Raw genomic sequence first — 26,730 nt, forward strand, 5'->3', positions numbered from 1 at the left:
GTTACGTGCAGTACTAAAATGTATTATATCAATTCGAGGTCAAGTATTTATCAGTTATTCGAAATATAATCTCCGGCGACAAATGAGCGTTGAGAATCCTTGTCGGGCTCACAACGTTTTATCAAAATTACTAAAAAATTAATGGAAATAAAATCATTAAAAATTCACATGAAAGTCATTCGTTACTTCATCAAGGTATACACTTCAAAGAATCGATTCCCCTCCGACTTTCAGGATCCCCTGGTATTATTCACAACATTCAACTTCGATTGGATCGGTACAAATTATGTTCAAATACGTCTCAAACGTACTTGTCCGGCCCATCACTTTTTAGTCAAATTGCTCATTCGAAAACAAATCAAAAACGAAGTTAATGCATGTGTTAATATTAAGGAACAGTAATTCCCGAGAAAATAATTTTCCTTCGAATCGCTCTTGTCAAAATGAAACGAAAATGAAAGATGAAGTTGATTAATCTATTTATATTATATGGAGTCATAATTCACAACAAAATCATTTTTCTACAAATTCCAGGAATCCACGTGTCGTACTCGACTAGTGATGTTTATCAAAATGTGTACGTGACTATAGAAAAAAAAACATTGCATGGCTGAGTAGGTTCGAAAATTTCTAGTAATGCGCCTGATTATTTCTTATTTTCATTGGTTCTTACCGAATGGTATGTGTTCACTGAAGAAATTGAGAAGTGGATATTGCTATACGAACTTGCGAACAACCAAGTTCAAATTACTTGGAGATATTATTTTTATTTTTATTCATTTTATTATATTTGTCATTATAGAAGAGCCCTGATTTGTTGTCGAATGAGCAATTTGAATAAAAAGTGATGGGCCGGACAAGTACGTTTAAGACGTATTTGAACATAATTTGTACCGATCCAATCGAAGTTGAATGTTGTGAATAATACCAGGGGATCCTGAAAATCGGAGGGGAATCGATTCTTTGAAGTGTGTACCTTGTTGAAGTAACGAATGACTTTCATGTGAATTTTTAATGATTTCATTTCCATTAATTTTTTAGTAATTTTGATAAAACGTTGTGAGCCCGACAAGGATTCTCAACGCTCATTTGTCGCCGGAGATTATATTTCGAATAACCGATAATACTTCACCTCGAATTGATATAATACATTTTAGTACTGCACGTAACTTCCGTTATGACTTTTTTTTCATTAACTTTTTTCTTGAAAATAATTATCATGAGTTTCAATTAAAGTTTCCGATTTGTTCAATAAATACATACATTTTTATACTGCATGTAACTTGGATAGTACATTTTTCAATTTGTTCAATATTTATGAATTTTTTTGAAAATTTTTATTTTTCTTTACAGAATTTTTTTCGATTGTTTTTTATTGTTGAATTTTTTTTAACTTTTCAATTTTTCGTTTATTATTTCTATAGAATTTTTTTCCTGGTTCTGAATCTTCTTTTCTATGTCATCCAGAAACATGGGACCATCAATGTACTTGTCCCAACCTTTTTTTCCAAAGGGGAAGTTTATGGTTTGATATCACGCCTTTTTTCTCAAAAGTTCCTCATTTATGTTATGACGGTTATAGGATTTTAGTTTAAATTTCTATGAATTATTTGCTTAGTACATTTTTATAGATTCCATTCTAATGCGAACATTTTTTTATGGGATAATATTTTTCATGAAATTATCAGCAAATAAGGGACCATCAATGTACTTTTCACAACCTTATTTTCCCTGGGAATGATGTTCGGCTTATAAAGTTGGTTTCCACCATAGAAAACCAATTTTTCGTAACAATTGTAGTGAAAATATTTCGTCACAAGTCTGCCCTTGAACTTTGGCGATTTTTTCTCTTATACTCTAGTATGTTATGCCTATTAGGAACTCAACAGCATGGAGGCATCCGGGGGATGAGGCCCGAGAAATTAATTTCGGTTTATAATGTTGGTTTCCACGTAAAAGACCAATTTTTCTTCAAAATTGTACTGAAAATATTTAGGCACTGGTTTGGTCTTGGACTTTGGTGATTTTTCTCCTTGTCTTCTAATATGTTTTGTCTATTGGGAACCCAAGAGCATGAAGAAATGCGTGTTGTAGGCCGTAATAAGATTTTCGGCCTATAACGTTGGATTCCACGAAAAACAACAAATTTCTCGTCAACATTGTACAGAAAATATTCCGTCACAGGTCTGTCCATGGATTTGGGCGATTTTTTTTCTTCTACTCTAATATGCTATGCTTATTGGGAACCCAAGAGAACGGTAGAAAGCGGGTTGAGGGCCGAGATATGATTTTCGGCTTATAACGCTGGTTTCCACGAAAAAGGACCTATTTTTCGTCAAAATTTTACTGAAAATATTTCGGCACAGGTTTGTTCTTGGACTTCGGTGATTTTTCCCCTTGTCTCCTCATATATTTTGTCTATTAGGAATCCAAGAGCACGGTGGAAAGTGGGTTGGAGGCCGAGATATGATTTTCAACTTATAACGTTGGTTTCCCCGAAAAAAGACCGATTTTTCGTCAAAATTATACTGGAAATATTTCGGCACTGGTTTGTTCTTGCACGTCGGTGATATTCCCCCTTATTTTCTAATCTGTTTTGTGTATTAGGAACCCAAGAGTGTGACGAAATGCGTTTCGTGGGCTGTAATATGATTTTCGGCTTATAACGTTGGTTTCCGTGAAAAAAGATCTATTTTTCGTCAAAATTGTACTGGAAATATTTCGTCACCGGTCTGTCCGTGGCCTTTGGCGATTTTTTCCAAGTCTTCATGCCAAGAAAGAACTAACGTAAAGATTTCCTTAATAGAACAGATTTTATTTATCCCTTTTCTTCAAAATTCAAATGAAAGATAGATCAAATTCAAGACACGAAAAATCCAACAGATTTGCCCACTTTAAATGTCGCTTTTGCATTCTGAATCTAGAGATTTCGTCTCATGCAAAACGTGCCCCCAATGAAATATATTTCCAAAGTTTGCAAGCGGCTGCTAAGGTTCAATTAGCCACAGTTTGATAGTTGCTGAAAAAAGTCTCCGTAAACTTCTAACATTTATTATGCCAGAACTCAAAGCAGCAAAAAAAACTAAGCGAACTTTATTCAACAGAGCAGCAGAATTCAAAGACGTTTAACGTACCTGCATTGGTTTTGAAGGAAAACCATTTCCGGACAATTTAGAAATGAATTTAGAAATTCGAAAACTCAGAAAGGAATAGAAAAAGGAACATTGAAGTATTTAGAAAAGCTGAAGACTTTTGTAATGAATTTTCTAGATTACATGATACGGTTGGAGTAAATGATTTGAATGACTGGCACACATGCTGCAACACAGAAATATCGAAGTTTAGAAGTATTCGCTGTATATCAGTCATACAAACTTCAATACTATTTGAAAAGAAACATTTAAAAACTTGCTGAACCAAGTTCCATTACATATTACCATAATCAAAGATAAGGTGTGATCCGTAGCATATATATTTATCCACAGAAATTTCAGAGTTCGCAGGTATCTGCTGCGGTTCAATGTATCTGCGCAATGAGCTTCGAAGACAGCAATTTCAAATCTATCCATAAATGAGCAACTGAAGACTTTTATAATCAATTTTTTACTTCAATATATGTTACGGTTAGAGTCAAAATGTAAAATGAATGGCACAGTATATAAATTGTATAGGTTGCAGATTTTCGCTGTATTTCAATGATCCAAATCTACAGCATTATAATGAAAAGTTGTCAAAAGTCATGATGTTACATTAAAATGACATACCGCACATTGCATTCAGAAATTCTGTAAGTTTCGGGGGATGTTGGTAGGCATTATATTTGATCACATCCAAAACTGAGCAACAGTAGACTTATCGGAATGAATTTTTTTTATAATAATTCCATATCTGTAGTTTGCAAAGTGGAAATACTCAACATACATGTCATTCTATAAGTTTTGTTATCAAAATTTGTGTTTGCATACCGCATTCCTAAAATACGACTTTTCATATCATTAGCAAAAAAAGCAACCAAAGGCTTTCTGGAAAAGTTTTCAAATTTATCACTCGACAGACCTAATGGGAAAAGAATAACTACCCAGTATATACCAAGACCAGAAATTTTTTTGAAAATCTGATTTACAAAATGTGCAATTCAAGATTATGGTTACAAACCTCTCGAATCATGTTACCACAATCATCATGAAGGAGTAGAAAATCATAGATCACATATTAGGGAACGAATTAATAATATGAATCGATCCGCTGCAAACTGAGCGGGTGAAAACAAGGATCGGAGAGGGCAGAGCCAAACTGAATATCAAGCAAAATATGGGGATGTTTAAAAATAATGACGACACAAGAAATAAATTAGAAAATATTTATTCAATTAAAGTTTCTGATGTCATTCTAACAGTTGCGTGTATTTTTGTTCTATTTATTCGTATATATAACCTATGTACACATGATATATAACCACGCCACTGACAATTTATTCGCACTGGACAATATTTCTCGTACTCTGGTTTAATTGAAGGATTATTTCAGTTAACACTTATTTCCAATCGAACGAAATAATGAAATCTTGAAAAGTTTCGTTGACATATATGCATCGCGCATTTTTTATCAAGAGACTCGGTAGAGTCTCGGGACAAGTACATTGACAGCCCTGTCGTCTGCTGGCCTGAGACTCTCGCCGAGACTATACTTTCTCTGAATAAAACGATTCGCCGTGGTGGGGGTAAAATTGGCATGTGATTTTATTGAATTACGAAGCTCAGGAGCCATTTAACAACTTGAAAATTGAAGTTTAAGCCAGTTGAGTAATTCTCTTTCGATTCCGCCCTAAATCAGCATGATCGGTGGCGTATTTGCTGAGAAAAAACTTTGCACGGGCTCAAGATTATGCAAAAGTTACCAACACATTCAAGAATTTATGCGTCTGTATTTATAAACACCATCAAAGGCACTTTGATGCTCTCGAGTTTCTGATTCGTTGGATCTGACGACATCCATTTTTAGACGTTGTGATTGGTTGTTGAAATTAATTGTTGATGATTGGAAATCTGACGTCAACTTCAGAACGTAGCACACGGCGCAGCACAGCTGGTAACAGCAGTCATAAATTCGATCGATATACATATAATAATGTACAAATCATGTGTCAGTTGTTGATCGTATGAACAGAGTTTCGACATTACGAAGTACGTGCGGGATCAATAAAAAAATAATTTTCGTCATCTAAAGAAGTGCACATTACTATTTATTTTGTTATTTGTGATATATTAAACCGGTATCAAGGCGGCCGCGTAAATGTAGTCTGTGATGTGTGTGTGAAAAAGAATATAAAAAATGCGTGATGCATATACGTAAACGAAACTTTTCAAGATTTCATTATTTCGTTCGATTGGAAATAAGTGTTGACTGAAATAATCCTTCAATTAAACCAGAGTACGAGAAATATTGTCCAGTGCGAATATATTGTCAGTGGTGTGGTTATATATCATGTGTACATAGGTTATATATACGAATAAATAGAAAAATATAGTCCAGTGCGAATATATTGTCAGTGGCCTGGTTATATATCATGTGTACATAGGTTATATATACGTGTAGATGCAAGGTTATTCGTTGGAGATATTCCGATGTTATTAGCTTTTCGACGAGACATGATTTAAACGATTTAAACACTAAGGATAAAATAAATCAAACACTAATTCAAATAATAAATGAACTGATATTATTTATTGAATATAAATCGTTTTAGATCCTTTTATGATTTTAATTTGTCAAACATCTTGTTCAACATTCCGTTTTATCCCTTTCTCTCCACTACTCTCCTCTTCTTTTCTTGTTGTGTTTCCATAGCAACCTCAACGACCTTCATCTCCTCTACACGGCCTTCCTGACAATTCACACGTCCTCGTGTGATAAAGAAGTGGCAGTTCCTTCTTTTGCTTCTTCACTGTCTGAAACTACTGCCTCTTCGTCGTCTGAAAGTGTAAAATTATGTGTTTTGATCAAAGTCGTTCGGCCGCTCCTGACTATTTATTTATTCATTTATTTATTTATTTATTTTTTTTTTTATTTCACCATATCAATCGTCTTGCCACACAGGCTTTTTTTTTTTTTTTTTTTTTTTTACATAGATGACCTTGCCACATAGGCGATTTTGCCACACAGGCGATCTTGCCACACAGGCAACCTTACCACACAGGCAACCTTGCTACACAGGCGATCTTGCCACATAGGCGATCTTGCCACACAGGCAACCTTACCACACAGGTTTCTTTCTCTTTTTTTTTTTTTTTTTTTTTTTTCACTTATTCATTCATATATTCGTTACCTTCTTCATCTGTGATATGCAAGTCGAGTTCATTTGGAACATGGGGCATAGGAAAAGGACGTAGACGTTCTCGAGCGTACTTATACGTACAATTCGAATCAAGACTTTTAAGTTCATACCTATCACCTTCTAACACATTGGTGATTATAAAAGGTCCTCTGAATTTAGCATTCAATTTAGTCTGGTTTCGCTCATGGTTTTCGATTAAAACATAATCGCCGGTTGTGAATTTTGTCACTTTTGCTTTATTTTTGTCAAATTGACTTTTGTTTATCTTTGCGTTCTTTTCTATTGAATACATTGCTTGTTTTCTAATCTCATCTATATCTACTTCTGTTTCATTTTCGTTTGACACGATAAGCTTGAGTGGCCTGGCTACTCGACCAATTAGTAATTCCAAGGGACTTGCTTTGGTTACTCTGTTATGTGTTGTATTGATGGCTAATTGAATTTCTCCAATACTATTTTGCCATGGTTCTTCTTGATTTATTTCAACAGCTGTTAGCATATTTTTGAGTGTACTCATAATTCTTTCTACTTGTCCATTAGCACGAGGAGAACCAGTAGCTATTAAATGTAAGTTTATTTTGTTTTTAATACAAAAATCACGAAAGTCCCTGTTTGCGAAACATCTACCCTGATCAGCAATGATTCTTGTAGGAGGCCCGAAAATTGTTATATAAGGGTATAAGGCTTTCACGGCATTAGCTGCATCAATATGTATAGCGTGATGTAATAGAGTGAATTTTGTGAATGCATCAATTATTACAAATACATATTCTTTTGTATTATTTTTTCCACTTAATTTACCAGTGACATCGATATGTATAGTATGCCATGGTATACTGATTTTTGGAATAGGATGTAGTTCTATTTGTTGTTTTCCTGAGGTTAGTTTCGATATTTTACAAGTATAACAATTCTCGACAAATTTTCTTATATATTTGGACATGTGAGGAAACCAATAATATTGATATGCTTTTTCTAATGTCTTTTTCCATCCCAGGTGCAAGATTGCTTCGTGTATATGATTTATTACTGACCACCGGAATGCTGTAGGTATTATGGGAAGCCATGTTTCTTTATTATTTCTTTGGATTTTGCGGTAAAGGATTTTTGATTTTAATTGATAAGTAAAATCTATTTCTGTTGGTGAATCATTATTTTTCAATTTTTCTATAATATTTTTTAATTCTGCATCACGATTTTGTTCTACTTCAAGCCAATTCGGGGATATTTGCGTTAAGTGAACATGTTTTTCTTTTTGTCCGTTTTTTCTAAGGGTTTTCTCAACAGGAAGAGCTTCATCTTTTTCTGTTGGCAAAGAATTTCTTGAAAAAAAATCAGCATGAGCCATATTTTTACCTTCTTTGTAAAGAATATCGAAATCAAAAGCTTGTAAAAAAGCCCACCATCTGTGTACCCGAGGTGTTAAATCAAGCTTTGTTTTGGAAGCTTTCAATGAGTTACAGTCAGTAACAACAATGAATTTTCGTCCGTAAAGGTAATGTCGAAAATGTTTTACTGCATTGACAACAGCTAGTGTCTCTAACTCATATGAGTGATACTTAGATTCCACTTTCGTTGTTCGTTTACTGTAGTACTCCACTGGATGGAGTTTTTTGTCAACTTTTTGTATTAGAATTGCACCATAACCTTCTGAACTCGCGTCTGTATGTAATTCTATCGGGTAATTTGGATCAAAGATCATGAGAATCGGTGTATTTGTAAGTTGTGTGATAATATCTTGTCTTATATTTTCATGCTCTGATTTCCAGTTTATTTTGCTTTTGTTTGAGAGTTGAGAGATGAGGTTATATAATGGTGCCAACTTTTCGGAAAACTTGTGAATAAATTGTCGAAAATATGAAGCCAATCCAATGAATTGTCGTAATTGGGTTATTGTTTTTGGGGGAGGTAAATTTCTTAATGCACTTATTTTGCGGGGATTTGGTTTTAGTTCACCATTGGATATTTCATATCCCAAAAACTCTACTTTATTTTTAACAAAGGAGCATTTTTTGACATTAAAGGAAAAACCTGCTTCACTCAAAGTCTTCAAAATTATTTTGAGTCTAAATAGTCCTTCTTCTATGGTAGCTGATGGTATAATGATATCATCCATGTATGCAATACCAAAAGAGAAGGCTAATTCTCCTAAAGCTGTATTCATGCATCGTTGAAATACTGCAGGAGCATTACGTAAACCGAAAGGTACAGCGAGGTATTCAAAGTGCCCATCTGGTGTAATGAAGGCTGTTCGTTCTATAGACTCTGAGTGAATTGGTATTTGGTGAAATCCACAGGCCATGTCAAGACAAGAAAAATATTTTGCACCTGTTAATCGTTGAATTTGATCACAAATTAATGGCAAAGGATAGTGATCAGGAATGGTATTTAAATTCAATTCGCGGTAATCTACACACATGCGATCAGATCCATCTTGTTTTTTTACTAATAGAATAGGACTCGCGAATGGTGAAGTACTTGGTCGAATTATACCAGCTGATAATAATTCATCACATTTTTTTCGAACAATTTGTCTTTCTTCAAGACTCAGATGATATGGTCGTCGTTGAACGGTTTTGTTTGGATCTTTTAATTTTATTTCCAAAGAACCATTTTTGACTCTGCTAGTTGGTGTTCCTTCGATAAAGAATGGAGTAAATTTTTTTAATAGTTCTATTAGATTTGTTTTCTCGTTGCCTGTTATATCTGTATTAATATTTTCAAAGGAACTTACAGCATGTCCTACTTCGCACAAATTTATGGAATATATTTTTTTTATTGAAAGGCCGTCAGAAGTTAGCTCAATTGAAAATCCTTGGGATATTAAATCACGACCAATCAAAATGTTATTACTCAATAATTTATCGGGCAGAACATGAAATAAAAGTTCGACTGAATGATTTGAGAGAGATACTAGTGATAGAATTTGCAAAGTGCAAATCACTCTTGAATGACCAATACCCAACAGAGTAACCAAATCATCTTTTCGTTTTCCTTGAAATTTATTCGCTAAACTTTCTGCGATTAAAGAACATTCAGCACCAGAGTCAAAACAAAATGAATATTGCTCACCGGATTGTGTTAGAGTTCCAGTGATAGGTCTCATACTACAAAAGTTGATTCGTCGTTCAGTCTGTTTTGGTGGCTCTTTATTTGAACACTTCGATGCAATATGACCCATCATTCCACACTTAAAGCAGGTGATTGTTGATTTTGAGGTTGTTGTGTTGGATATTTGATTTGTGTCTTCTTTGTTTGACGTGTTTTTATTAAAGTTGCTTGTGTTGTTCCAGCATTCAGCAGTGATATGGCCCATTTTTCCACAAGTATAACATTTTTTTGACGTTTTTAAGCGCTTCCATGTTTTAGTCGAATCATCATTTTCGATAAGTGGTCGTTTCCGATAAGCAAACGCCATCAATTCTTGCTGCATTTTATTCCTTGTAGAGATTTCTTCTGTAAAAACTACGCGTTGTAGTTTTGGTTCGAGTTTTGCGATGTGACTGAGAACAGTAGCAACAGCTATATTTTCTACACTCAAATTTTGCCAATTTGTTAATAATGAGGATATGAGGTTGCTTGCGTATGCTACGAGACATTCTCCTTCTGTTGGTTTGGTGTTCAAAATTCGCATTAGAGCCGCAGTATTTGTCTCTACGGTGGCATAACGGGAAAGAAAAATTTCTTGAAATTGTGGCCAATCCATATTTGGAAAAGTTACTTGAGATAGCCATGCTGAAGCTGATCCTTTCAAAGCTTTACTTAGTGCAATTAGTAATTCACTTCCACTTAAAGAACGTTCCGCAAGACAAATGTTCACTGTCGATGACCAGGCTTTTGCATCACAGTCTTTAATATCGGGGTTAAATTTTGGGAGAGAAATTATGTCTGATTTTGAACTGACAGGAGCTCGCAATGTATTTATGAGTTGGGTTATATTTTGCGTATGTGATTCGAATATTTCGCGCCAAATTAAATCGTTATTTGCACTGTCCGCACTATTTTCTGTAGCTTGGGCTTGAGCAGATCCCACTTCTGATGTAGATGCAAGGTTATTCGTTGGAGATATTCCGATGTTATTAGCTTTTCGACGAGACATGATTTAAACGATTTAAACACTAAGGATAAAATAAATCAAACACTAATTCAAATAATAAATGAACTGATATTATTTATTGAATATAAATCGTTTTAGATCCTTTTATGATTTTAATTTGTCAAACATCTTGTTCAACATTCCGTTTTATCCCTTTCTCTCCACTACTCTCCTCTTCTTTTCTTGTTGTGTTTCCATAGCAACCTCAACGACCTTCATCTCCTCTACATACGAATAAATAGAACAAAAATACACGCAACTGTTAGATCGATATTAGAAACTTTAATTGAATAAATGTTTTCTAATTTATTTCTTGTGTCGTCATTATTTTTAAACATCCCCATATTTTGCTTGATATTCAGTTTGGCTCTGCCCTCTCCGATCCGTTTGTTTTCACCCGCTCAGTTTGCAGCGGATCGATTCATATTATTAATTCGTTCCCTAATATGTGTTCTATAATTTTCTACTCCTTCATGATGATTGTGGTAACATCATTCGAGAGCTTTCTAACCATGATCTTGAATTGCACATTTTGTAAATCAGATTTTCAAAAAAAAATCTGGTCTTGGTATAGTGTGTAGTTATTCTTTTCCCATTAGGTCTGTCGAGTGATAAATTTGGAAACTTTTCCAGAAAGCCTTTGGATGCTTTTTTTGCTAATGATATGAAAAGTCGTATCTCAGGAATGTGGTATGCAAACACAAATTTTGATAACAAAACTTATAGAATGACATGTATGTTGAGTATTTCCACTTTGCAAACTACAAATATGGAATTATTATAAAAAAAATTCATTCCGATAAGTCTACTATTGCTCAGTTTTGGATGCGATCAAATATGATGCCTACCAACATCCCCAGAAACTTAGAGAATTGCTGAATGCAATGTGCGCTATGTCATTTTAATGTAACATCATGACTTTTAACAACTTTTCACTATAATACTATAGATTTGGATCATTGAAATACAGCAAAAATCTGCAAACTATAAAATTTATATACTGTGCTATTCATTTTACTTTTCGACTCTCACTGTAACATAAACATAAAGTGAAAAATTCATTACAAAAGTCTTCAGATGCTCATTTATGGGTGGATTTGAAATTGCTGTCTTCCAAACTCATTGCACGGATACATTGAATCGCAGCAGATACCTGCGAACTTTGAAATTTCTGTGGATAAATATGTGCTAAATATCACTCCCTATCTTTGATTATGGTAATATGTAATGGAACTTGGTTGAGCAAGTTTTAAAGTGTTTCTTTTCAAATAGTATTGAAGTTTGTATTATTGCGGTATGGAGCGAATACCTTCAAATTTTCATCTTTTTGTGTCGCAGCATTTGTGCCAAACATTCAAATTATTTACTCCAATCGTAGCATGTAATCTGGAAAATTCATCACAAAGGTCTTCAATTTTTCTGAATTTCTTAATTTTCATTTTTCTATTCTATTCTGAATTTTTACATTTCTGAATTCATTTCTAAATTCTCCTGAAATTGTTTTTCTCCAAAACCAATGAAGGTACCTTAAACGTTTTTGAATTCTGTTGCTCTGTTGAATTAAGTACGCTCAATTTTTTTTGCTTTTTTGAGTTCTGACATAATAAATGTTTCCGGGTGCCTTTTTTCGGCCACTGGCATACTTTCGAAATATATTTCATCGGGGGCACGTTTTGGATGACACGAAAATATCTAGATTCAGAATGCAAAAGCAACATTTAAAAATGGACAATTCTGTTGGATTTGTTGTGTCTTGAATTTGATCAATCTTTCCTCTTTTCCTTTCTTTTTTCTAACTTTCTAACGTTATAAGCCGAAAATCATATCTCAGCCCGCAACACGTATTTCGGCATGCTCTTGGGTTGCCAATAAGCATAACATATTAAAGTATAAGGAAAGAAATCGCCAAAGTCCAAGGATAGACCTGTGACGAAATATTTCCAGTACAATTTTGACGAAAAATAGGTCTTTTTTCGTGAAAACCAACGTTATAAGCCGAAAATCATAAATAATTTATAGAAATTGAAACTAAAATCCTATAGTCATCTGAAAATAAATAAGGAACTTTCGAGAAAAAAGACGTGATATCAAACCATAAACTTCCCCTAGGAAAAAAAAGGTTGGGACAAGTACATTGAAGGTCCCTCGTTTGCTGATAATTCCATCCATAAAAAAAACTTAAAAAAAATTTTTTTTTTATTTGTAAAAAAAATTATTTTACAAAAAAAAATACAGAACAATTCGAAAAAAAATTTTCAAATCTTGAAAAAACATTATCTTTGAAAATAACTAATCTATATCTATTATTTAAAGTGTCAAAAGAATCAAAAAACAAGTAAAAAATAAAAAACCGAAAAATCATGCTTGAAATCATTTTGGAAACCGATGCCTCATTCTTCTTATTTGATTCGAACAACTAAATCAATTGAAAAAATTCCATCTAATTTACGTGCAGCATTAAAATTTATGATATCAATCGGTGGACAAGTATTTTATTAGTAACTCCAAATTTTGACATTATTAAATTGTTTTAAGAACCTTTTAAATCGAAAAAAATGACATGAAAGCTAGTCATTTGTTACTCTATGGTGGCAGAGACTTACCCCTAGGAAAAAAAAGGTTGGGACAAGTACATTGATGGTCCCTCGTTTGCAGATAATTCCATCCATAAAAAAAACTTAAAAAAATTTTTGTTTTTAAATTGTAAAAAAAATTATTTTATAAAACAAAATACAGAACAATACGAAAAAAATTTCACAAATCTTGAAAAAACATTATATTAAAACAAAAACTAATCTGTATATATTTTTCAAAGTGTCAAAAGAATCAAATAACAAGTAAAAAATAATAAACCGAAAAATCGCCCTTGAAATCATTTTGGAAACCGATGCCTCATTCTTCTTATTAGATTCGAACAGCAAAATCAACTGAAAAAAATTCTATCTAATTTACGTGCGGCATTAAAATTTATTATATTAATTCGAGGCCAAGTATTTTCTAATGAATTGAAAAAAGTTACCACTTGAATTACGTGCAGCATTAAAATTTATGATATCAATCGGTGGACAAGTATTTTATTAGTAACTCCAAATTTTGACATTATTAAATTCTTTTAAGAAGCTTTTAAATCCAAAAAAAATCACATGAAAGCTAGTCATATGTTACTCTATGGTGGCAGAGACTTATAAGAAAATCAATTCTTCTCAGACTTTCAGGATCCTCTGGTATTATTCACAAAATTCGACGTCGATTGGATCGATACAAATTATGTTTACATATGTGTTAAAAGTACTTGTCCGGCCCATCACTATTCATTTAAATAAAAATCTATCATGAAAAAATGAAATTGATGGCAGAATCCGGTAAAACTTTTATTGAAAAGCGATTCATTATTAGTTTAATGTTCTTAATAATAGTATTGGTTAGTTCTTATTCCGAATGGAATTCGTTCGCTGGAAGAATAAGTGAGAAACAAAAACTGCCGTCATTGAATACAAACTGGAGAGTTATTTTTTAAACTTGAACATATATGTTATGTACAATTATTTTCATTTATCAATGGGCAATAATATCCCTTGTATATTGCGAAACAATTTGTTTGCTTTTTTTATTAAATTAGTGCAATTACGTAAAAATTACTTGAAGATAATTCTCTCAATTCCCTCTGCATGGATACTTGTGATCCATCAGTTCTAGACAACCACTGATTATTATTGGGATGAACAATTTAAACGGAAAGTGATGGGCCGGACAAGTACTTTTAACACATATGTAAACATAATTTGTATCGATCCAATCGACGTCGAATTTTGTGAATAATACCAGAGGATCCTGAAAGTCTGAGAAGAATTGATTTTCTTATAAGTCTCTGCCACCATACAGTAACATATGACTAGCTTTCATGTGATTTTTTTTGGATTTAAAAGCTTCTTAAAAGAATTTAATAATGTCAAAATTTGGAGTTACTAATAAAATACTTGTCCACCGATTGATATCATAAATTTTAATGCTGCACGTAATTCAAGTGGTAACTTTTTTCAATTCATTAGAAAATACTTGGCCTCGAATTAATATAATAAATTTTAATGCCGCACGTAAATTAGATAGAATTTTTTTCAGTTGATTTTGCTGTTCGAATCTAATAAGAAGAATGAGGCATCGGTTTCCAAAATGATTTCAAGGGCGATTTTTCGGTTTATTATTTTTTACTTGTTATTTGATTCTTTTGACACTTTGAAAAATATATACAGATTAGTTTTTGTTTTAATATAATGTTTTTTCAAGATTTGTGAAATTTTTTTCGTATTGTTCTGTATTTTGTTTTATAAAATAATTTTTTTTACAATTTAAAAACAAAAATTTTTTTAAGTTTTTTTTATGGATGGAATTATCTGCAAACGAGGGACCATCAATGTACTTGTCCCAACCTTTTTTTTCCTAGGGGAAGTTTATGGTTTGATATCACGTCTTTTTTCTCAAAAGTTCCTTATTTATTTTCAGTTGACTATAGGATTTTAGTTTGAATTTCTATGGATTATTCATGATTTTCGTCTTATACCGTTGGTTTCCACGAAAAAAGACCTATTTTTCGTCAAAATAGTACTGAAAATATTTCGTCACAGGTCTGTCCTTGGACTTTGGCAATTTTTTTCTTTGTACTCTGATATGTTTTGTCAATTAGAAACCCAAACGCACGGTCGCAAGCGGGTTGGAGGCCGGGATATGATTTTCGGCTTATAACGCTGGTTTCCACGAAAAAGGACCTATTTTGCGTCAAAATTTTACTGGAAATATTTCGACACAGGTCTGTTCTTGGACTTTGGCGCTTTTTTCCTTGTACCCTAATATGTTTTGTCAATTAGGAACCAAAGAGCACGGTGAAAAGCGGGTTGGAGGCCGAGATATGATTTTCGGCTTGTAACGTTGGTTTCTACGAAAAAAGACCTAAATTTCGTTAAAATTGTACTGGAAATATTTCGTCACAGGTCTGTTCTTGGACTTTGGCGATTTTTCCCCTTGTCTTCTAATATATTTTGTCCATTGGGAACTCAAGAGTATGTAGCAATGCGTGTTGCGGGCTGTGATGTGATTTCCGGCTTATAACGTTAGAAAAAAGAAAGGAAAAGAGGAAAGACAGATCAAATTCAAGACACAACAAATCCAACAGATTTGGCCATTTTTAAATGTCGCTTTTACATTCTGAATCTAGACGTTTTCGTGTCATCCAAAACATGGCCCCGATGAAATATATTTCCAAAATTTGCAAGTGGCCGCTGAGATCCAATTATCTACAGTTTGAAAGTTGCAGAAAAAAGGCACCCGAAAACATCTATTGTGTCAGAACTCAAAGAAGCAAAAAAAACTGAGCGTACTTAATTCTACAGAGCAACGGAAATCAAAGACGTTTAAGGTACCTGCATTGGTTGTGGAGGAATACAATTTCATTTCAGGATAATTTAGAAAGAAATTTAGAAATTAAGAAATTTAGCATGGAATTTAGAAAAAGGAAAATTAAGTTAAATAGTAAAGCTGAAAACTTTTGTGATGAATTTTTGAAATTACATGTTACGGTTGGAGTAAAAAATTAAAATGATTGGCACACATGCTGCGACACAAAAATATCAAAGTTTGCAGGTATTCGCTCCATACCGCAGTAATACAAACTTCAATACTATTTGAAAAGAAATACTTTAAAACTTGCTGAACAAAGTTCCTTTACATATTACCATAAAGATAGGGGGTGATACTTAGCACATATACTTATCCACAGAAATTTCAAAGTTCGCAGGTATTTGCTGCGATTCAATGTATCTACGCAATTAGTTTGGAAGACAGCAATTTCAAATCCATCCATAAATGAGCAACTGAAGACTTTTGTAATGAATTTTTCACTTCATATTTATGTTACGGTGCGAGTCAAAAAATAAAATGAATGGCACAGTACATAAATTTTATAGTTTACAGATTTTTGCTGTATTTCAATGATCCAAATCTATAGTATTAGAGTGGAAAGTTGTTAGAAGTCATGATGTTACATTAAAATGACATAGCGCACATAACATTCAGAAATTCTGTAGGTTTCCATGATGTTGGCAGGTATTATACTTAATCGCATCGAAAACTGAGCAACTGTACACTTATCGTAATGATTGTTTTCACCCATAATTCCACATTTGCAGTTTGCGGAATAGGAATACTCAACATACACGTCATTTCATAAGTATTGTTGTCAATATTTGTGTTTGCCTACCGCATTCCGAAGATTCAACTTTTCATATTATCAGCAAAAATAGCATCCAAAGACTTTTTGGAACAAGTTTCAAAATTTATTACTCGACAGACCAGGTGGAAAAAGAATAACTGCACTTATATCAAGACCAGAAACTGTTTTGAGAATCTGTTGTACAAAATGTGCGATTGATGATCATAATTGGAAACCTCTTGAATCACGTTACCACAATCAGCATGAAGAAATAGTAGAAAATCATAGGACACATATTAGGCAACCAATTAATAATATGCATCGATCTGCTACAAACCGATGGAGTCAAAACAAGGATCGGAAAGAGCAGAGCCATAGTTAAAAAGAAAAAAGACAGCGCAATTGAAAGAGAACAGAAATCAAAATTGTTTCATGTATCTGTGCATTAGTTTCTGAAAACAGTAATTTCAGATCTATTCAGAAATAAGTAGGTGAAGACTTTAGTAATGAATATCTTCGTTAATATATTCCAGTCGGAACCAAAAAGTTAAAAGATTGGCATACCTGCTATTTCACAGAAATATCAAAGTTCATAGGTACTTGCTACGTACCTGTTATACAGACTTTGGTGCTATAGGGAAAAACACTTCAAAATTACATGAACCACATTTTTGAAACTTATTATGACACATTCAAAAAAAAAGTGACAGATACGATGCATGTTGAAGCAAGCAAAATGCTGTAATTTTGTATGTCTCCGTGGTTATCCGCAGACAAAATATTTGATCACATCCAAAAATGATCAGGTGTAGACTTACAGACATGAATTTTTCAACCCACAATGCCAATCGCAAACATGGTCTGGAAATATTCAATATACATGTCGCTTCATTACTTTGTCAAACTTTAGAGGTGTTTATTGCATTTCGAAGATACAAATTTTGATATCATGAAAATTAAGCACCCAATGACTTATTGAAATAAATTTCCAAATTTATCATGTAACAACTCAAGTGATTATATCTATGCATTTACATGGCCCAAAGATTTTTCAAAACTTGGGAGTATGAACAAGCAATCATGAAGGCTTTTTGTTATAAATATTTCAAATTATCTTGTTGAAATCAATATAAAGAAATATAGAAATACGAATATCTCTCGTATTGTCTGGAGAACGAATAGAAATTGGTATGACAATACACTGTAAGCTAAGGAGGTGGAAAAAAGGGACCGGTGAACACAGCCAAACTAAATGAAAGAAATTATGACAACAATACATTGAATTACTTGACCAAAGTTTTTTAAAATTTATTTGAATTCGTTTACACACAACCATCCACCTCTTTCTTTAATGTAATTACACAACATAGAATTTCTGTTTGGAAAGAACGTTTTAGAGGTTATAATGAACGAACGTTTTTTTTCTCATTGTTATCAAGAGACTCGGTAGAGTCTCGGGACAAGTACATTGACAGCCCTGTCGTCTGCTGGCCCGAGGCTCTCGCCGAGACTATATTATCTCTGAATAAAACGATTCGCGGTGGTGGGGGTAAAACCGACATGTCATTTTCTTGAATTGCGAAGCTCAGGAGTTATGTCGCAATTTGAAAATTGAACTTTCAGCTAATTAAGAAATTCTCTTTCGATTGCGCCCAAAATCAGCATGATCGGTGGCGTAATTGCTGAGAAAAAACTTTGCACGAGCTCAAGATTATGCAAAAAGTACCAACACATTTACGCAGCTGACGTATCCGTATATGGGTTCAGACCGATACATACAAGGGCTTCTTGATGCCCAACATAATCATTCACCGGTGAGAATCTATCCGTCTCCACCAATCGCCGATGAGAAAGTTTCTGATAGTCCTCAATGTTTTCTTGTATACCGTCTGTTATCGTCTGTTATGTTATTATAAAGTGATTGCGATCGTAGCCCCGTGGATCAACGGTGCAAGATTTGCAAATTTCGTTTAAATAAATAAAACATTATTGGAAATAGCAGTGGATATAATCAATTTTATTTTTTTCATAAAAGAAGTTTCAATAAGTTTCGAGCCCAATTCACGACAATAATATCTATAATAAATAAAACCTCAAAAGTGGATTAATTGATCTCATACAGTGTACTGAGAGTGAGTAAAATTTAATGTGGAGAAGTGAAAAGGTGAATAATGTGTGTCGTGAAAATTAAGAATTATCTGTTCTACTTCGATATCGTAATATATACATAGATAGCAAATTTGCGAGATTTCGCGTCATGTTGACGTTTGAGGTTATGACCGCCGGAGTGCTGTTGCGTGCAGAGTGTAGAAAAATAAAAGTGGTTATTGAAAAGTGGAAGGAATCGATATTATTAATGACGTGACTAATTAGTGTTGAATAATAATAATAATAACAATGAGAAAAAAAACGTTCGTTCATTATAACCTCTAAAACATTCTTTCCAAACCGAAATTCTATGTTGTGTAATTACATTAAAGAAAGATGTGGATGGTTGTGTGTAAACGAATTCAAATAAATTTTAAAAAACTTTGGTCAAGTAATTCAATGTATTGTTGTCATAATTTCTTTCATTTAGTTTGGCTGTGTTCACCGGTCCCTTTTTTCCACCTCCTTAGCTTACAGTGTATTGTCATACCAATTTCTATTTGTTCTCCAGACAATACGAGAGATATTCGTATTTCTATTTTTTTATATTAATTTCAACAAGATAATTTGAAATATTTATAACAAAAAGCCTTCATGATTGCTTGTTCATACACCCAAGTTTTGAAAAATCTTTGGGCCATGTAAATGTATAGATATATTCACTTGAGTTGTTACATGATAAATTTGGAAATTTATTTCAATAAGTCATTGGGTGCTTAATTTTCATGATATCAAAAGTTGTATCTTCGAAATGCAATGAACACCTCTAAAGTTCGACAAAGTGATGAAGCGACATGTATATTGAATATTTCCAGACCATGTTTGCGATTGGCATTGTGGGTTGAAAAATTCATGTCTGTAAGTCTACACCTGATCATTTTTGGATGTGATCAAATATTTTGTCCGCGGATAACCATGGAGACATACAAAATTACAGCATTTTGCTTGCTTCAACATGCATCGTATCTGTCACTTTTTTTTTGAATGTGTCATAATAAGTTTCAAAAATGTGGTTCATGTAATTTTGAAGTGTTTTTCCCTATAGCACCAAAGTCTGTATAACTGGTATGTAACAAGTACCTATGAACTTTGATATTTCTGTGAAATAGCAGGTATGCCAATCTTTTAACTTTTTGGTTCCGACTGGAATATATTAACAAAAATATTCATTACTAAAGTCTTCACCTACTTATTTCTGAATAGATCTGAAATTACTGTCTTCAGAAACTAATGCACAGATACATGAAACAATTTTGATTTGTGTTCTCTTTCAATTGCGCTGTCTTTTTTCTTTTTAACTATGGCTCTGCTCTTGCCGATCCTTGTTTTGACTCCATCGGTTTGCAGCGGATCGATGCATATTATTAATTGGTTGCCTAATATGTGTGTCCTAGGATTTTCTACTATTTCTTCATGCTGATTGTGGTAACGTGATTCAAGAGGTTTCCAATTATGATCATCAATCGCACATTTTGTACAACAGATTCTCAAAACAGTTTCTGGTCTTGATATAAGTGTAGTTATTCTTTTTCCACCTGGTCTGTCGAGTAATAAATTTTGAAACTTGTTCCAAAAAGTCTTTGGATGCTTTTTTTTGCTGATAACATGAAAAGTTGAATCTTCGGAATGCGGTAGGCAAACACAAATATTGACAACAATACTTATGAAATAACGTGTATGTTGAGTATTCCTATTCTGCAAACTGCAAATGTGGAATTATTGGTGAAAACATTCATTACGATAAGTGTACAGTTGCTCAGTTTTCGATGCGATTAAGTATAATACCTGCCAACATCATGGAAACCTACAGAATTTCTGAATGTTATGTGCGCTATGTCATTTCAATGTAACATCATGACTTCTAACAACTTTCCACTCTAATACTATAGATTTGGATCATTGAAATACAGCAAAAATCTGCAAACTATAAAATTTATATACTGTGCCATTCATTTTATTTTTTGACTCGCACCGTAACATAAATATGAAGTGAAAAATTCATTACAAAAGTCTCCAGTTGCTCATTTATGGATGGATTTGAAATTGCTGTCTTCCAAACTCATTACGCAGATACATTGAATTGCAGCAGATACCTGCGAATTTGGAAATTTCTGTGGATAAGTATATGTGCTAAGTATCACCCCCTATCTTTATGGTAATATGTAATGGAACTTTGTTCAGCAAGTTTTAAAGTATTTCTTTTCAAATAGTATTAAAGTTTGTATTACTGCGGTATGGAGCGAATACCTTCAAACTTTGATATTTTTGTGTCGCAGCATGTGTGCCAATTATTTAAATTTTTTACTCGAACCGTAACATGTAATTTCAAAAATTCATCACAAAAGTTTTCAGCTTTAATAATTATCTTAATTTTCCTTTTTCTAAATTCTATGCTAAATTTCTGAATTTCCTGATTTATTTTTAAATTATCCTGAAATGAAATTGTTTTCCTCCACAAGCAATGCAGGTACCTTAAACGTCTTTGAATTCCGTTGCTCTGTTGAATCAAGTACGCTCAGTTTTTTTTACTTCTTTGAATTCTGACATAATAAATGTTTCCGGGTGCCTTTTTTCTGCAACTATCAAACTGTAGATAATTGGATCTCCGCGGCCACTTGCAAACTTTGGAAATATATTTCATCGGGGGCATATTTTGGATGACACGAAAATGTCTAGATTCAGAATGCAAAAACGACATTTAAAAATGGCCAATTCTGTTGTATTCGTTGTGTCTTGAATTTGATCTATCTTTTCTCTTTTCCTTTCTTTTCACTAACGTTATAAGCCGGAAATCATATCTCAGCCCGCAACACGCATTGCTACATGCTCTTGAGTTTCCAATGGACAAAACATATTAGAAGACAAGGAGAAAAATCACCAAAGTCCAAGAACAAACCTCTATCGAAATATTTCCAGTACAATTTTGACGAAATTTAGGTCTTTTTTAGTGGAACCCAACGTTATAAGCCGAAAATCATATCCCGGCCTCCAACCCGCTTTCGACCGTGCTCTTGTGTTCCTGATTGACAAAGCATATTAGAGTACAAGGACAAAAATCGCCAAAGTCCAAGAACAGACCTGTGACGAAATATTTCCAGTTCAATTTTTACGAAAAATAGGTCTTTTTTCGTGGAAACCTACGCTATAAACCGAAATTCATATCCCGGCCTCCAACCCGCTTGCGGCCGTGCTCTTGGGTTCCAAATTGACAAAACATATTAGAGTACAAGGGAAAAAATCGCCGAAGTCCGAGGACAGACCTGTGACGAAATATGTCCAGTACAATTTTGACGAAAAATAGGTTTTTTTCGTGAAAACCAACGTTATAAGACGAAAATCATAAATAATTCATAGAAATTTAAACTAAAATCCCATAGTCAACTGAACATAAATAAGGAACTTTAGAGAAAAAAGACGTGATATCAAACCATAAACTTCCCCTAGGAAAAAAAAGGTTGGGACAAGTACATTGATGGTCCCTCGTTTGCTGATAATTCCATCCATGAAAAAAACTTTAAAACAAAATTTAAAAAAAAAATGGGCAAAAAAATTATTTTTTAAAAAAAATACAGAACAATTCGAAAAAAATTTCATAAATCTTGAAAAAGCATTATCTTTAAAAAAAACTAAACTGTACCTATTTTTTAAAGTGTTAAAAGAATCAAATAACAAGTAAAAAATAAAAACCAAAAAATCGCGCTTGAAATCATTTTGGAAACCGATGCCTCATTCTTCTTATTTGATTCGAAGGGCTAAATCAATTTAAAAAAATTCCATCTAATTTACGTACAGCATTAAAATTTATTATATCAATTCGAGGCCAAGTATTTTCTAATAAATTGAAAAAAGTTACCATTTGAGTTACGTGCAGCACTAAAATTTATGATATCAATCGAAGGACAAGTTATTTATGAGTAACTCCAAATTTCAACATTATGGAACTTTTTTAAGAAGCTTTTAAATCCAAAAAAATCACATGCAAGCTAGCCATTTCTTACTCTATGGTGGCAGAGACAATCGATTTTTTTCAGACTTTCAGGAGCTACTGATATTATTCACAATATTCGACGTCGATTGGATCGATAGAAATTATGTTTAAATATCAGTTAAAAGTACTTGTCCGGCCCATCACTTTCCATTAAACTTATTATATTTAAATAAAAATCAGGGCTTTTTTAGAATTGTTGGAGCACAAATATTCATGCAGAGGGAATTTAGAGAGTTATCTTCAAGTAATTTTCCCTCAAGTCCACTAATTTAATAAGAATGGAAACGAATTGTCCTGTACTATACAAGGGATGTTTTTGTGCATCGATAAATAAAAAACATTTTGCACATTAAATATGTTCAAGTTTCCAAAAATAAGTTTGTATTGGAATGACGGCAATTTTTACTTCTCACTTCTTCCAGCGAACGAATTTCATTCGGCATAACTAACCTAAATCGCATTTCAATAAATTTTTAACCGGATTCTCCCGTACAGTTTCGTTTTTTTATGATTGATTTTTATTTGATTTAAATGAAAAGTGATGGGCCGGACAAGTACTTTTAACTCATATTTAAACATAATTTCTATCGATCCAATCGACGTCGAATATTGTGAATAATATCAGTAGCTCCTGAAAGTCTGAAAAAAATCGATTGTCTCTGCCACCATAGAGTAAGAAATGGCTAGCTTGCATGTGATTTTTTTGGATTTAAAAGCTTCTTAAAAAAGTTCCATAATGTTGAAATTTGGAGTTACTCATAAATTACTTGTCCTTCGATTGATATCATAAATTTTAGTGCTGCACGTAACTCAAATGGTAACTTTTTTCAATTTATTAGAAAATACTTGGCCTCGAATTGATATAATAAATTTTAATGCTGTACGTAAATTAGATGGAATTTTTTTTAATTGATTTAGCCCTTCGAATCAAATAAGAAGAATGAGGCATCGGTTTCCAAAATGATTTCAAGCGCGATTTTTTGGTTTTTATTTTTTACTTGTTATTTGATTCTTTTAACACTTTAAAAAATAGGTACAGTTTAGTTTTTTTTAAAGATAATGCTTTTTCAAGATTTGTGAAATTTTTTTCGAATTGTTCTGTATTTTTTTTATAAAATAATTTTTTTGCCCATTTTTTTTAAAAATTTTGTTTTAAAGTTTTTTTCATGGATGGAATTATCAGCAAACGAGGGACCATCAATGTACTTGTCCCAACCTTTTTTTTCCTAGGGGAAGTTTATGGTTTATTATTATTATTCAACACTAATTAGTCACGTCATTAATAATATCGGTTCCTTCCACTTTTCAATAACCACTTTTATTTTTCTACACTCCGCACGCAACAGCACTCCGGCGGTCATAACCTCAAACGTCAACATGACGCGAAATCTTGCAAATTTGCTATCTATGTATATATTACGATATCGAAGTAGAATAGATAATTCTTAATTTCCACGATACACATTATTCACGTTTTCACTTCTCAACATTTTACTCACTCTCAGTACACTGTATGAGATCAATTAATCCACTTTTGAGGTTTTATTTATTATAGATATTATTGTCGTGAATTGGGCTCGAAACTTATTGAAACTTCTTTTATGAAAAAAATAAAATTGATTATATCCACTGCTATTTCCAATAATGTTTTATTTATTTCAACGAAATTTGAAAATCTTGCACCGTTGATCCACGGGGCTACGATCGCAATTACTTTATAATAAGAGAACAGACGATAACAGACGGTATACAAGAAAACATTGAGGACTATCAGAAACTTTCTCATCGGCGATTGGTCAAGACGGATAGATTCTCACCGGTGATTGGTTATGATGGGCATCAAGAAGCCCTTGTATGTATCGGTCTGAACCCATATACGGATACGTCAGCTGCGTAAATGTGTTGGTACTTTTTGCATAATCTTGAGCTCGTGCAAAGTTTTTTCTCAGCAATTACGCCACCGATCATGCTGATTTTGGGCGCAATCGAAAGAGAATTTCTTAATTAGCTGAAAGTTCAATTTTCAAATTGCGACATAACTCCTGAGCTTCGCAATTCAAGAAAATGACATGTCGATTTTACCCCCACCACCGCGAATCGTTTTATTCAGAGATAATATAGTCTCGGCGAGAGCCTCGGGCCAGCAGACGACAGGGCTGTCAATGTACTTGTCCCGAGACTCTGCCGAGTCTCTTGATAAGAAAATCGATTCTTCTCAGACTTTCAGGATCCTCTGGTATTATTCACAAAATTCGACGTTGATTGGATCGATACAAATTATGTTTAAATATGTGTTAAAAGTACTTGTCCGGCCCATCACTTTTCGTTCAAATTGTTTATCCAAATAAAAATCCGTGCTTGTCTAGAACTGATGAGTCACAAGTATTCATGTAGAGGGAATTGAGAGAATTATCTTCAAGTAATTGTTGCTTAATTGCACTAATTTAATAAAAAACGGAAACAAATTGTTTCGCAATATACAAGGGATATTATTGTGAATCGATAAATGAAAAAAATTGTACATAATACATGTTTCAGCTTCCAAAATAACTCTCCAGTTTATATTCAATAACGGCAATTTTTACTTCCCACTTATTCGTCCAGCGAACGAATTCCATGCGGAATAAGAACTAACTTATATTATTATTAAGAACATTAAATTAATAATGAATCGCACTTCAACAAATTTTTAACCAGATTATGCCGTACAATTTCGTTTTTTTATGATTGATTTTTTATTAAATGAATAGTGATGGGCCGGACAAGTACTTTTAACACATATTTAAACATAATTTGTATCGATCCAATCGACGACGAATTTTGTGAATAATACCAGAGGATCCTGAAAGTCTGAGAAGAATCGATTTTCTTATAAGTCTCTGCCACCATAGAGTAACAAATGACTAGCTTTCATGTCATTTTTTTCGATTTAAAAGGTTCTTAGAACAATTTAATAATGTCAAAATTTGGAGTTACTAATAAAATACTTGTCCACCGATTGATATCATAAATTTTAATGCTGCACGTAAATTAGATGGAATTTTTTCAATTGATTTAGTTGTTCGAATCAAATAAGAAGAATGAGGCATCGGTTTCCAAAATGATTTCAAGCATGATTTTTCGGTTTTTTATTTTTTACTTGTTTTTTGATTCTTTTGACACTTTAAATAATAGATATAGATTAGTTATTTTAAAAGATAATGTTTTTTCAAGATTTGAAAATTTTTTTTCGAATTGTTCTGTATTTTTTTTTGTAAAATAATTTTTTTTACAATTAAAAAAAAAAATTTTTTTTAAGTTTTTTTTATGGATGGAATTATCAGCAAACGAGGGACCTTCAATGTACTTGTCCCAACCTTTTTTTTCCTAGGTATTCTTTTTCACACGCACATCACAGACTACATTTACGCGGCCGCTTTGATACCGGTTTAATTTATCACAAATAACAAAATAAATAGTAATATGCACTTCTTTAGATGTCGAAAATTATTTTTTTATTGATCCCGCACGCACTTCGCAATGTTGAAACTCTGTTCATAAGATCAAAAACTGACACATGGTTTGTACATATATATATGTACCTAGGGAAAAAAAAGGTTGCGACAAGTACATTGATGGTCCCCCGTTTGCTGATAATTTCACCCATAAATAAAACTTTAAACAAAATTTTTTTTTAATTGTAAAAAAAATTATTTCATAAAAAAAACTACAGAACAATTCGAAAAAATCTTTACAAATCTTGACAAAACGTTATATTAAAAAAAAACTAATCTGCATCAATTTTTTAAAATGTCAAAAGAATCAAATAACAAGTAAAAAATAACAAACCGAAAAATCGCCCTTGAAATCATTTTGGAAACCGATGCCTCATTCTTCTTATTTGATTCGAACAGAAAAATCAATTGAAAAAAATTCCATCCAATTTACGTGCAGCACTAAAATTTATGATATCCATCGGTGGA

The 26,730-nt window shown here is 32.9% G+C and overlaps 2 protein-coding genes across 2 annotated transcripts in view; both read right to left on the reverse strand.

Annotated features, from left to right (window-relative positions):
* Positions 1-26,730, reverse strand: part of LOC122414823 (coiled-coil domain-containing protein 142) — an 89,463-nt gene that overhangs the window by 2,956 nt on the left and 59,777 nt on the right. The gene's annotated exons all lie outside the window — the stretch shown is intronic.
* Positions 5,697-9,902, reverse strand: LOC122414965 (uncharacterized). Its single transcript, XM_043426683.1, has 2 exons — positions 9,407-9,902; positions 5,697-5,972 (listed from the first exon to the last, which is right to left on the reverse strand). Exons 1-2 carry the CDS (start codon positions 9,765-9,767, stop codon positions 5,893-5,895), a joined length of 441 nt encoding a protein of 146 aa, XP_043282618.1. The 5' UTR covers positions 9,768-9,902; the 3' UTR covers positions 5,697-5,892.

The sequence above is a fragment of the Venturia canescens genome, chromosome 8 (genome assembly GCF_019457755.1).
Source record: "Venturia canescens isolate UGA chromosome 8, ASM1945775v1, whole genome shotgun sequence".
Lineage (NCBI taxonomy): Eukaryota > Metazoa > Arthropoda > Insecta > Hymenoptera > Ichneumonidae > Venturia > Venturia canescens.

Excerpts from the sequence above, each read along its gene's own strand:
- LOC122414965 (XM_043426683.1), bottom strand. The coding sequence starts at position 9,767 with ATGCAGCAAGAATTGATGGCGTTTGCTTATCGGAAACGACCACTTATC. Across the intron at positions 5,973-9,406 it reads TGGAACTCTAACACAATCCG|ACGACGAAGAGGCAGTAGTT; the intron begins GTGAGCAATATT and ends TTACACTTTCAG.